The 12,383-nt window shown below is 42.0% G+C and overlaps 1 protein-coding gene across 4 annotated transcripts in view; it reads right to left on the bottom strand.

Annotated features, from left to right (window-relative positions):
- The window catches only part of LOC113067096 (tenascin-X), a 96,866-nt gene that overhangs the window by 52,655 nt on the left and 31,828 nt on the right, over positions 1–12,383 (bottom strand). For 3 of the 4 annotated variants that reach the window (XM_026239352.1, XM_026239353.1, XM_026239350.1), the window contains exons 6-11: positions 9,683–9,937; positions 8,837–9,085; positions 6,120–6,374; positions 5,274–5,522; positions 4,797–5,066; positions 4,465–4,713 (exon numbers count right to left, since the gene is read on the bottom strand). In XM_026239352.1, the coding sequence (XP_026095137.1) occupies positions 4,465–4,713; positions 4,797–5,066; positions 5,274–5,522; positions 6,120–6,374; positions 8,837–9,085; positions 9,683–9,937 (1,527 nt within the window). The remainder of the gene's footprint in view (positions 1–4,464; positions 4,714–4,796; positions 5,067–5,273; positions 5,523–6,119; positions 6,375–8,836; positions 9,086–9,682; positions 9,938–12,383) is intronic. The other variant, XM_026239351.1, reaches the window with a different exon arrangement.

Raw genomic sequence — 12,383 nt, 5'->3', positions numbered from 1 at the left:
CAGCGGAGAGCTTGTTCCAGAACCTGGTTTGCCCGCTCGGACTGCCCATTGGTCTAAGGGGGGAAAACCTGACGACAGACTCGTAGAGGCCCCGATCTGTCGAAAGAACTCCTTTCAGAACCGGGAGACAAACTGTGGCCCCCTATCAGAGACCATGTCCACCGGAAGGCCATGAATCCGGAAGATGTGGTCAACCACCACTTGAGCGGTCTCCTTAGCTGAAGGCAGTTTGGGAAGGGGGATGAAATGGGCTGCTTTAGAGAAGCGATCAACCACCATCAATATTACGGTGTTACCCCTCGATGGTGGAAGACCAGTGACAAAGTCAAGGGCTATGTGTGACCAGGGGCGGGAGGGGATGGGTAAGGGGTGTAGCAGACCAATAGGAGGCTGATTAGAACTCTTGTTCTGGGCGCAAATTGGGCAGGCAAACACAAACTGCCTGACGTCCTGGGCCATGGATGGTCACCAAAATCGCTGGCGGATGGCAGCCAGAGATCTCCGAACCCCAGGAGGACAGACTAACTTGGATGAATGCCCCCACTGGAGGACTTCAGGGCGCAGCCCAGCCGGCACAAAAAGTCTACCCTCTGGGCACTCCCTTGGCACCTCTCTCTCTCGTGTGGCTTCCAGCACTCTCCTCTCCACGTCCCAGGAGAGGGACCCTACCACAATTTCTTTAGGGATAATTGTTTCAGTAGATACACTGGTTCTTTTTGTATCCCTGTAAAGACGGGAGAGGGCATCAGGTTTTATATTTTTGGAGCCTGGGCGATTCGAGAGAGAGAAGTTGAACCAGCCAAAGAAGAGTGCCCATCAGGCCTGGCGTGAACTCACCCTCTTGGCCGAACGGACGTATTCCAAGTTCTTATGGTCCGTCAAAACCAAGAAGGGCTGTGCTGACCCCTCCAACCAGTGACGCCACTCACCCAAGGCCAGTCTGACCGCCAACAGTTCCCGGTTCCCTACGTCATAATTCCGTTCTGCTGGGCTCAGGCGGTGAGAGTAGTAGGCACAGGGATGTACCTTCCCATCTCTGGGGGATCTCTGAGAAAGGACCTTACCTACTCCAATCTCAGAAGCATCCACCTCCACAATAAACTGACGTTCAGGGTCTGGAAATGAAAGAACAGAAGCAGAAATTAATCGGGACTTTAGGTCATTAAAGGCCTCCTGAGCCTTCAAATTCCACCTAAACGGTACCTTAGTGGAGGTAAGAGCTGTCAAGGGTGCAGCAACCTGACTAAAGTTTCTGATGAAGCACCTGTAGAAGTTGGCAAATCCCAGAAACCGCTGCAGTGCCTTTCGTGAGTCTGGAGGTGGCCACTCGGCTACGGCCTTTAACTTAGTGGGATCAGCTTTGATTCCCTCCGCCGAAATGATATAGCCCAGGAAGGGAACTGACTTGGAGTGGAAAACGCACTTCTCCGCTTTAACATAAAGCTGGTTCTCCAGCAGCCGTTGTAGCACCTGGCGCACGTGTTGGGTGTGTACCTGAAGTGAAGGAGAAAAAATAAGAATGTCATCTAGGTACACAAAGAAAAACTTGTTAACCATGTCTCACAACACGTCATTAACCACAGCCTGGAAGACAGCTGGGGCATTTGTCAGGCCAAAGGGTAGCACCCGGTACTCATAATGTCCCGAAGGAGTGATGAATGCTGTCTTCCACTCATCCCCCTCTCGAATCCAAACCAGGTGATAAGCATTACGGAGGTCCAACTTACTGAAGACCTTGGCTCCCTGCAAAAGTTCAAAGGCAGATGACATTAAAGGCAGGGGGTACCTATTCTTAATGGTAATGTCATTCAATCCTCTGTAATCAATACAAGGGCGCAAGGAGCCGTCCTTCTTCTTAACAAAGAAAAACCCTGCGCCAGCAGGAGACGAGGAGGGACGGATGAGACCGGCATCAAGGGACTCACTAATATATTTGTCCATAGCCTCTCTTTCTGGACCAGACAGGGAATATAACCGACCCCTGGGCGGAGAAGTGCCTGGGAGGAGGTTGATGGCACAATCATAAGGCCGGTGAGGAGGCAGGGACACAGCCCGGGACTTGCTGAAGACCTGCCGCAGATCGCAGTACTCCTCCGGCACCCCGGACAGATCAACATCATCCACCTGCACAACAGGAAACACAACACCAGGAAAAGAGGCAGAACCCAAACAAGACTCAAGACAAGACTGTTTCCAAGACAAGACTGAGTTTCTGGCCCAATCCACATGAGGGCCGTGCTGCACCAACCACGGGTGTCCCAGAACCACGGGGGCACTCGGGAAATCAAGAAGGTACAGCTCGGTTATTTCATGGTGATTGCCAGAAACGATAAGAATTACAGGAAGGGTGAGGTGAGTGATGGTAGTGATAGGGGAATCATCCAGAGACCGAACAGAGATAGGAGTAGAGAGGGGAATGGCGGGAATTCCCCACTGCTTGGCCAGTGCCGTGTCCAGGAAACTGCCACCAGCCCCAGAATCCACCAGTGCCGAACAGGAGTGACTAGAACCTCCGAACTGGACACCCACGGGAAGTAGTGTGCGGGAGTAGTGGGGGAAATTAAGCGGAGATGTGCCCACCAGAATCCCCCTGTCTACTGATGGGCCTTGGCTTTTAGCGGGCATTTTCCGACGAAGTGTCTGGCTCTCCCACAGTAGAGACATAAGCCCCGGGTGAGTCTCTCTTGCTTCTGCTGAGGAGTAAGACGCAGACGTCCCACCTGCATGGGTTCAGGGTCAGCAGGAGATGGCAGAGGCAGGACCGGGGTGGATTCGCTGGTCATTTCACCCACCCTCCAAGAAGTGCGAGCAGTCAACTGTTGGTGACGAAGGCGAAGGCGGCTCTCAACACGGAGGGCCAGGTCGACCAGATCATCGAAACTGCGTGGAAGCTCTTGGGTGGCGATCTTGTCTTGGATCTCCTCGTCTATTCCAGCACGGAACACGGCTCTGCAAACCCCCTCATTCCAGTCACAGGCCGCCGCTAAGGTCTTGAATTCAATGGCAAACTCAGTCACTGAACGGCCTCCTTGCCGTAGCCGTGCCAGCTGGGCTGCTGCCTCATCACCCCGAGCAGAACGGTTGAATAATTTGACCATCTCCTGTCGAAAAGCCTCAAAAGAGGCACAAAAGGGAGCCCGGGCCTCCCACACTGAAGTTCTCCAGTCACGGGCCCTGCCTGTGAGGAGGGTTAGAACATAAGCCACCTTAGTCTCTTCCTGGGCATACCGGCGGGGCTGGAGGCCAAAGACTAGGGAGCACTGAGACAGGAAGGCTCTGCAGGAGTTAGGGTTCCCATCATAGGGAGGTGGGTTGTTGGCATGAGGCTCAGGATCATGACGGGTAGAGGAAAGGCTAGTGGGGTCCTCCGATCTTGCAGATGTCTGTCTCCGAAGTTCCTGGAGCTGGGAAGTCAGCTCCGATAACTTGGCATTAAGGAACTCAACCTCCCGGGACGTGGATGTTAGCTGGGAGGCATGTTGGCCCAAGAGAATGCCCTGCTGGGTGACGGCTGATCTGAGGGGATCTGCACCTGCTGAGTCCATGGTCAGATCGTTCTGTCAGTTTATTAGATGGGCTAAATTTCAAAAGGACAGAAAAAATAAAAATAAGAATTAACAAACAAAAACTATCCAGGAACAGGGCAGTCTGGAGCAGATCCAAAAGAGCCTCCTGGACGAATTCCACTTGGAAATCCTCTGATGCAATGCCCGGATAAACTGACAGGGAGGCGGGGAACTGGTGGCGCGCTGCGGCGCGGCGAAGAAGAGGAGGGACAGCGATCGGTGAGCTCTAACACGGAAGGCTGGAGAGTAGCGCTGCCTGAAAGCAGGAGGAAGTGGGAAAAAACTAAACTAGAGGATGAAAACAAAATGGGCAGGCTAAAAAAACGATGTGTATAAAGTTGAGACATGGACGAGAACAACTCAACGATCTGATAATAGACAGCACACATGAGGAGACTAAATAGAGAAGGAGTGATTATCATAATGCAGAGCAGGTGATGGTGACCAATAACAAGATAATAATGAAACAAGAGGGCGGAGACGGGCACCACGGTGACACAGAAGCACATGGTAAGTGTAAACAACACACACTATGGGGAAAAAACAGACAGATCAGCCCGGGGGCGTGACAGTATATTAATGTTTGTATGTTATTGTATTAATTGTGGTAGTGTATGTATTCTTGTGTTTCTTTGCTTGTCATCTTTTTTTTCTCATAGTTTTTATTATCCTTGTTTTCTTTTTGTTTTATTTGTTTTATTATATGTATTTGTATGTACTTACTTTACAGTGTACTTATGTTATTGAGCATTAAAAATATATATTAATGCTGGTGAAAGAGAAATTAAAACAGATGCAAAAATGATACAAACAAAAGCAGACAAATAAATTTGAGAATCTGTTAGGGGTGAAAGTTTAGAAGATTCACTCAGATTAAACATCCAATCAGAGGTCTTACTGGTGTGCAGTGACATCTGATTGGCTCTCCCCTCGGTCACATGATCAGCTGCAACTGCAAACACTTTGAATGTGTACTGTGCTCCAGGAATCAGATGATCTATTTTGATGGAGGTGTTTTCAGTAGTCAAATTGCTATTTTCATATTCTACATGGTAACGAGAGCTTTGGCCATATGGTTTAGTCCAGTTTAGTAAAACAGAGGATGCTGTAATATCATCAGCTGTGAGGATCATAATGATGTCAGGCTCTGTGAGTAAAAAGGACAGATATTTGGGGATTAAAACGTTTCAAGAGGACAACTAAAAGTAACAGGAAAAGTGGAGAGCATACTAGTATAATTTGAGGTAGCCACTGATCCTCCTTCTGTTGATTTATCTGCTGCCACAGCTGTGATGATTAATGTGTAATTGACTCCAGAAGTCAGACCAGTAATGTTATAGAAAGTGTTAGTAGTTGCTATTGCATTTCTGATCAAGTCAAATTTTTGATCGGTCCAATTAAGTTTAAAGAAAGATCTATTTCCAGCTGGTTCATCCCATGTCAGAAACACAGATGATGTTGTGATTTCAGACACTCTGAGATTCTTGATCACATTTGGCTCTGTGTGAGGAGAGAAGGACGAATCATAAATGCTCGTGAGAGATGGATGTAAAACATGAGATAGATACAATTAGGAATTCATAAAGCACTTGTAGAATTTATAGGTGCTTAAGATGTTGCTGTACAGTTTCTGCCAAAAGCAAGTAAATGTGAGAAGACTGAAGGTCCAGAAGATTCATTCAGATTAAACATCCAATCAGGACTTACTGGTATAAAGTGAAATCTTATTGGCTCTCCCCTCGGTCACATGATCAGCTGCAACTGCAAACACTCTGAATGTGTACTGTGCTCCAGGAATCAGATCATTTATCTTGATGGAGGTGTTTTCTGTAAACACATTTTTATTTTCATATTCTACACGGTAATGAGAGCTTTGGCCATATGGTTTAGTCCAGTTTAGTAAAACAGAGGATGCTGTAATATCATCAGCTGTCAGGTTCATAATGATGTCAGGTTCTGTGAGTAAAAATGACAGACATTTAGGAATTAAAATGTTAATATTTAAAACTTACCATAGTGAAGATATAAATACATGAAAGGCACAAGTCAATCTGAAGTATATTTACTAGTATATTTAGAGGTAACCACTGATTCTCCTTCTGTTGATTTATCTGCTGCAATAGCTGTGATGATAAATGTGTTATACCATGTGTTATTGGTTGTTACATGATTAGATGTTTTCTCATCAGTCCAATTAAGTTTAAAGAAAGATATATTTCCAAATGGTTCATCCCATGTCAGAAGCACAGACGATGTTGTGATTTTGGTAATGATTTAAAACAGCTGTTAGAACAATGCTATTATAAATTGTTATATTAGTTAATATTATAATATTCCAGGTACATCAATGATATGTAATTGTAAATCCTTCCACTAATATAGCAAAATTCAGTTGGAAGCAATGCTAAAATCTCAGAAATGTATTACTAATTTATGAGAAAATCTCATAAAATGTTAGAACACATCCTATTTAAAATAGTAATTGTTTTTGGGTCAGAAGTTAAACACTCAGAGTAAATAAACAAGGGACAAATGTTTTGAAAGTCTACTTACTGGTCCATGCTGAGATACAGACAGATTCACTTTCTGTTGATTGATCTGCCGCCACTGCAGTGATGCAGAATGTGTAATTGACTCCAGAAGTCAGACCAGTGATGAGATAGGAGGAAGTGTTAGTAGTTGCATTTGTTTTATCATCAGTCCACTGGATTTTAAAGAAAGATCTATATCCTGTTGATTCTTCCCATTTCAGAAATACAGATGATGTTGTGATTTCCGACACTAGGAGGTCCCTGATCAAAGCTGGCTCTGTGTGGGGAGAGAAGAAAAAATTATAAATGCTGGTAAAAGAGAAATTAAACAGAAGTAAAAATGATACAAATAAAAGCAGACTGCTCTCTGATTAAAGCAGATAAATGTGAGAATTCTTTTGGGGAAAAGTTCAGAAGATTCAATCAGATTAAACATCCAATCAGATGGCAGCAATGCTAAAATCTCCGTAATTTACTAATTTAAAAGGGAATCTACTAAAATCATAGAACATATCCTATTTACAGTAGTAATTGTTTTTGGGTCAGAACTTAAGCACTCAAGAGTAAATAAGCAAAAGACAAATGTTTTGTAAGTTTACATACTGGTCCATGCTGAGATACAGACACATTCACGTTCTGTTGATGTATCTGCTACTGTGGCAGTGATGAAAAATGTGTAAATGACTCCAGCAGTCAAACCAGTAATGTTATACTGGTGTGACATCACTGATGTATCTGTGACTGTTCAATTTCCAGAAGTTTCATCAGCTGTCCATTAAACTTTAACCCCTTTGCGGTAGGGCTGTCAAAATGGCTGAAATTCTAATTTTGTACTTGTATATTTTCAAATTTCGAGTTATATTCGAATTTCAAATGCATAATTTCAGTTAGTGTGATGAAAGCTTTTTTCTTCTCTCTTGAGGCCACAAGAGGGTGCATCAAGCAAAATATTATTAATGCAGGTTTATTCAAAGCATTAGAATACATGATTGTGAAGTGAATAATATTTAAAATAATGTTTATAAACCAATTATAATTCAGTTGCTTAAACAACTATGAACAAAACAGCATCATGTATGCATGCATAGTTTAATACAAAGTGTGGAAAGCCAATCACATAGAGTACATTTTCCATTTAAAAACACGAGAGGCAGTGGAATGAGGAAAACCCCACGATAAAGTCTTGACATATGTTTTTAAGAAGTTGAACTTACATTAATTTCAAATGACTTTCTAACCATGCGGCTCTCTTGTGCAAGACGCGAGTGCAACGGTGATAGATGATGTGTGTTCTGTGTGTTTGGCTTGGTGTCAGTTTTGATGTAAACAAGATCTTCTCCACATTGATGTTCTTTTGTTCTGCATTATTTTTCATCTAGTTGCTTTAACTGGACAGGCTAACAAAAACATTATAATGCAATGACACATTATCATTGCATCTCGTGTGCCACTGACAAAATATACTTCGGCCCTCCACATCCATGCACCGTCTGCATTATGTCATTTTCATCGCCAAGAGGGCTCGCGGACAGCCAGATCAGATTATTATTGTTTAACTTTAACAGCATAAACTGTTATGTTAAACATCACTCTCTTAAGCCCCTTTCACACTGCCATTCCGGCAAATACACAGGTAAAGTGTTGCTGCAATTGTTCCCGGGTCGCTAGACTTTCACACTGCCAGTGATTACCCGGGATATGCGCGTGCTTTCACACACAACCCGTAAAGATCCCGTAACGACACGTGATATCAGCACGTGATGTACGTAATGTACGAGTCGCAAACGTTAGGCACGTTATACTTTCACTAAAGCAAGCAAACGATCTCTGCGTCAGCGTGGAAAGTGAGGAACTAACTGATCTCTGCTTCATTACAGTTTGCACATATGTTTTCGTCGCAAACGTTGATCTTCCTTCAAAACAGCCGATAAAAGAGTCGCGCGATAACACGCTACATCACTTCGACACGTCATTAGATCTGGCTTTTGTTCACACAACGCTCGTCCCGGGTCGAACCCCTCAATGTTACTAGGTCCCTGACCCAGGTTCAATGCGGGAATCAATCCTGGGACGTGGTTGCTTTCACACAGAAGGCGACCCGGCAATGTTCCGGCAACATTGTGGGTCCGACGTGCAGTGTGAAAGGGGCTTTACTTGATCTGGAGAAACTGTATCAGTTGAAAGTTTAAAGATTCTAGCTTCGATATTTGACCGCTGTTTTGATAAAACGTTGTTTCAGTGATAGTAATTTAGTTATTTATGTCAGGAGTGCAAAATAGTAAATATGCATGAGTCATTTTTAGAATGACAATTCACCAAGCAATCATATTCAGTAACATATGCAGTGGTTTATTTCTGTTGACATAGATGCTTGAATAGCGTCAATAAGGGTTTGTAGTCCAAAGCTGCATATCTACGGAGATATATGGATATATTTAGTGATGTTTAGCTCATATTTCTTCTGACAGAATCATAAGTTCTATTAATTTTCAATTGATTTACGCGATCTGATGATAATGATCAACTCCCAGCTTTAGTGTTTAGTGAGCCGTGTGCGCGCTGCCGCTGACAGAGACCTGATTCATCCGTGTCTAGTCCATCATATAGACAGTAAAAGAAATTAACACAGCGACCCCATTGGAACTCAACTGAGACAAGTGAAGCCCATTTTTAGCTATTTTTAGCACTGCCTTGCAGACTCAAATTCATTCAGATTAAACATCCAATCAGAGGACTTACTGGTATAAAGTGAAATCTGATTGGCTCTCCCCTCGGTCACATGATCAGCTGCAACTGCAAACACTCTGAATGTGTACTGTGCTCCAGGAATCAGATCATTTAACTTGATGGAGGTGTTTTCTGTAGACACATTTTTATTTTCATATTCTACACGGTAACGAGAGCTTTGGCCATATGGTTTAATCCAGTTTAGTAAAACAGAGGATGATGTAATATCATCAGCTGTCAGGTTCATAATGATGTCAGGTTCTGTGAGTAAAAATGACAGACATTTAGGAATTAAAATGTGAATATTTAAAACTTACCATAGTGAAGATATAAATACATGAAAGGCACAAGTCAATCTGAAGTATATTTACTAGTGTATTTAGAGGTAATCACTGATATTCCTTCTGTTGATTTATCTGCTGCAATAGCTGTGATGATAAATGTGTTATACCATGTGTTATTGGTTGTTACATGATTAGATGTTTTCTCATCAGTCCAATTAAGTTTAAAGAAAGATATATTTCCAAATGGTTCATCCCATGTCAGAAACACAGACGATGTTGTGATTTTGGTAATGATTTAAAACAGCTGTTAGAACAATGCTATTATAAATTGTTATATTAGTTAATATTATAATATTCCAGGTACATCAATGATATGTAATTGTAAATCCTTCCACTAATATAGCAAAATTCAGTTGGAAGCAATGCTAAAATCTCAGAAATGTACTACTAATTTATGAGAAAATCTCATAAAATGATAGAACACATCCTATTTAAAATAGTAATTGTTTTTGGGTCAGAAGTTAAACACTCAGAGTAAATAAACAAAGAACAAATTTTTTGAAAGTCTACTTACTGGTCCATGCTGAGATACAGACAGATTCACTTTCTGTTGATTGATCTGCCGCCACTGCAGTGATGCAGAATGTGTAATTGACTCCAGAAGTCAGACCAGTGATGAGATAGGAGGAAGTGTTAGTAGTTGCATTTGTTTTATCATCAGTCCACTGGATTTTAAAGAAAGATCTATATCCAGTTGATTCTTCCCATTTCAGAAATACAGATGATGTTGTGATTTCCGACACTAGGAGGTCCTTGATCACATCTGGCCCTGTGTGGGGAGAAAAGAAAAAATTATAAATGCTGGTAAAAGAGAAATTAAACAGAAGTAAAAATGATACAAATAAAAGCAGACTGCTCTCTGATTAAAGCAGATAAATGTGAGAATTTTTTTGGGGAAAAGTTCAGAAGATTCAATCAGATTAAACATCCAATCAGATGGCAGCAATGCTAAAATCTCTGTAATTTACTAATTTAAAAGGGAATCTACTAAAATCATAGAACATATCCTATTTACAATAGTAATTGTTTTTGGGTCAGAAGTTAAGCACTCAAGAGTAAATAAGCAAAAGACAAATGTTTTGTAAGTTTACATACTGGTCCATGCTGAGATACAGACACATTCACGTTCTGTTGATGTATCTGCTTCTGTGGCAGTGATGAAAAATGTGTAAATGACTCCAGCAGTCAAACCAGTAATGTTATACTGGTGTGACATCACTGATGTATCTGTGACTGTTCAATTTCCAGAAGTTTCATCAGCTGTCCATTAAACTTTAACCCCTTTGCGGTAGGGCTGTCAAAATGGCTGAAATTTTAATTTTGTACTTGTATTATCAAAATTCGAGTTATATTCGAATTTCAAATGCATAATTTCAGTTAGGGTGATGAAAAGCTTTTTTCTTCTCTCTTGAGGCCACAAGAGGGTGCATCAAGCAAAATATTATTAATGCAGGTTTATTCAAAGCATTAGAATACATGATTGTGAAGTGAATAATATTTAAAATAATGTTTATAGACCAATTATAATTCAGTTGCTTAAACAACTATGAACAAAACAGCATCATGTATGCATGCATAGTTTAATACAAAGTGTGGAAAGCCAATCACATAGAGTACATTTTCCATTTAAAAACACGAGAGGCAGTGGAATGAGGAAAACCCCACGATAAAGTCTTGACATATGTTTTTAAGAAGTTGAACTTACATTAATTTCAAATGACTTTCTAACCATGCGGCTCTCTTTTGCAAGACGCGAGTGCAACGGTGATAGATGATGTGTGTTCTGTGTGTTTGGCTTGGTGTCAGTTTTGATGTAAACAAGATCTTCTCCACATTGATGTTCTTTTTTTCTGCATTATTTTTCATCTAGTTGCTTTAACTGGACAGGCTAACAAAAACATTATAATGCAATGACACTTACATTATCATTGCATCTCGTGTGCCACTGACAATGACAAAATATACTTCGGCCCTCCGCATCCATGCACCATCTGCATTATGTCATTTTCGTCGCCAAGAGGGCTCGCAGACAGCCATGCACCCCGCCCGCGTGCAGGCAATTTTTGAGATTGCGCGTATAACAGCACATGCAAGAGGTGAATGATGAGACAGAAGTGGTACTGCATGTGGAGCTTGTCTGCCTTTTAAAAGCAGTGTGGACGCTGCTGGGCACAACCCGGAACACGGAATGTGAATTATACCCAGGCTGGGTCTTAAACCAGCCTCATTAAGACACACCTAAAATTCGAATACAACTTTTTTTCTTCTTTTTTTTTTTAGTTTGATGAATATTAGAAATTAAAAAAATTTGGACAGCCTTACTTTGCCTTCAAAGATCAGATTATTATTGTTTAACTTTAACAGCATAAACTGTTATGTTAAACATCACTCTCTTAAGCCCCTTTCACACTGCCATTCCGGCAAATACACAGGTAAAGTGTTCCTGCAATTGTTCCCGGGTTGCTAGATTTTGCACTTTCACACTGCCAGTGATTACCCAGGATATGCGCGTGCTTTCACACACAACCCGTAAAGATCCCGTAACGACATGTGATGTGAGTCGCAAACGTTAGGCACGTTTTACTTTCACTGAAGCAAGCAAACGATCTCTGCGTCAGCGCAGAAAGTGAGGAACTAACTGATCTCTGCTTCATTACAGTTTGCACATATGTTCAAACGTTGATCGTCCTTCAAAACAGCCGATAAAAGAGTTGCGCGATAACGCGCGTCATCACTTCGACATGGCATTAGATCTGGCTTTTGTTCACACAACGCTCGTCCCGGGTCGAACCCCTCAATGTTACTAGGTCCCCGTCCCGGGTTCAATGCGGGAATCAATCCTGGGACGTGGTTGCTTTCACACAGAAGGCGACCCGGCAATGTTCCGGCAACATTGTGGGTCCGACGTGCAGTGTGAAAGGGGCTTTACTTGATCTGGAGAAACTGTATCAGTTGAAAGTTTAAAGATTCTAGCTTCGATATTTGACCACTGTTTTGATAAAATGTTGTTTCAGTGATAGTAATTTAGTTATTTATGTCAGGAGTGCAAAATAGTAAATATGCATGAGTCATTTTTAGAATGACAATTCACCAAGCAATCATATTCAGTAACATATGCAGTGGTTTATTTCTGTTGACATAGATGACTGAATAGCGTCAATAAGGGTTTGTAGTCCAAAGCTGCATATCTACGGAGATATATGGATATATTTACT

Source organism: Carassius auratus, chromosome 50, assembly GCF_003368295.1.
Source record: "Carassius auratus strain Wakin chromosome 50, ASM336829v1, whole genome shotgun sequence".
Classification (NCBI taxonomy): Eukaryota; Metazoa; Chordata; class Actinopteri; order Cypriniformes; family Cyprinidae; genus Carassius; species Carassius auratus.
Note: the sequence above shows the minus strand (reverse complement) of the source record. Positions and strands in the feature narration are given on the sequence as shown.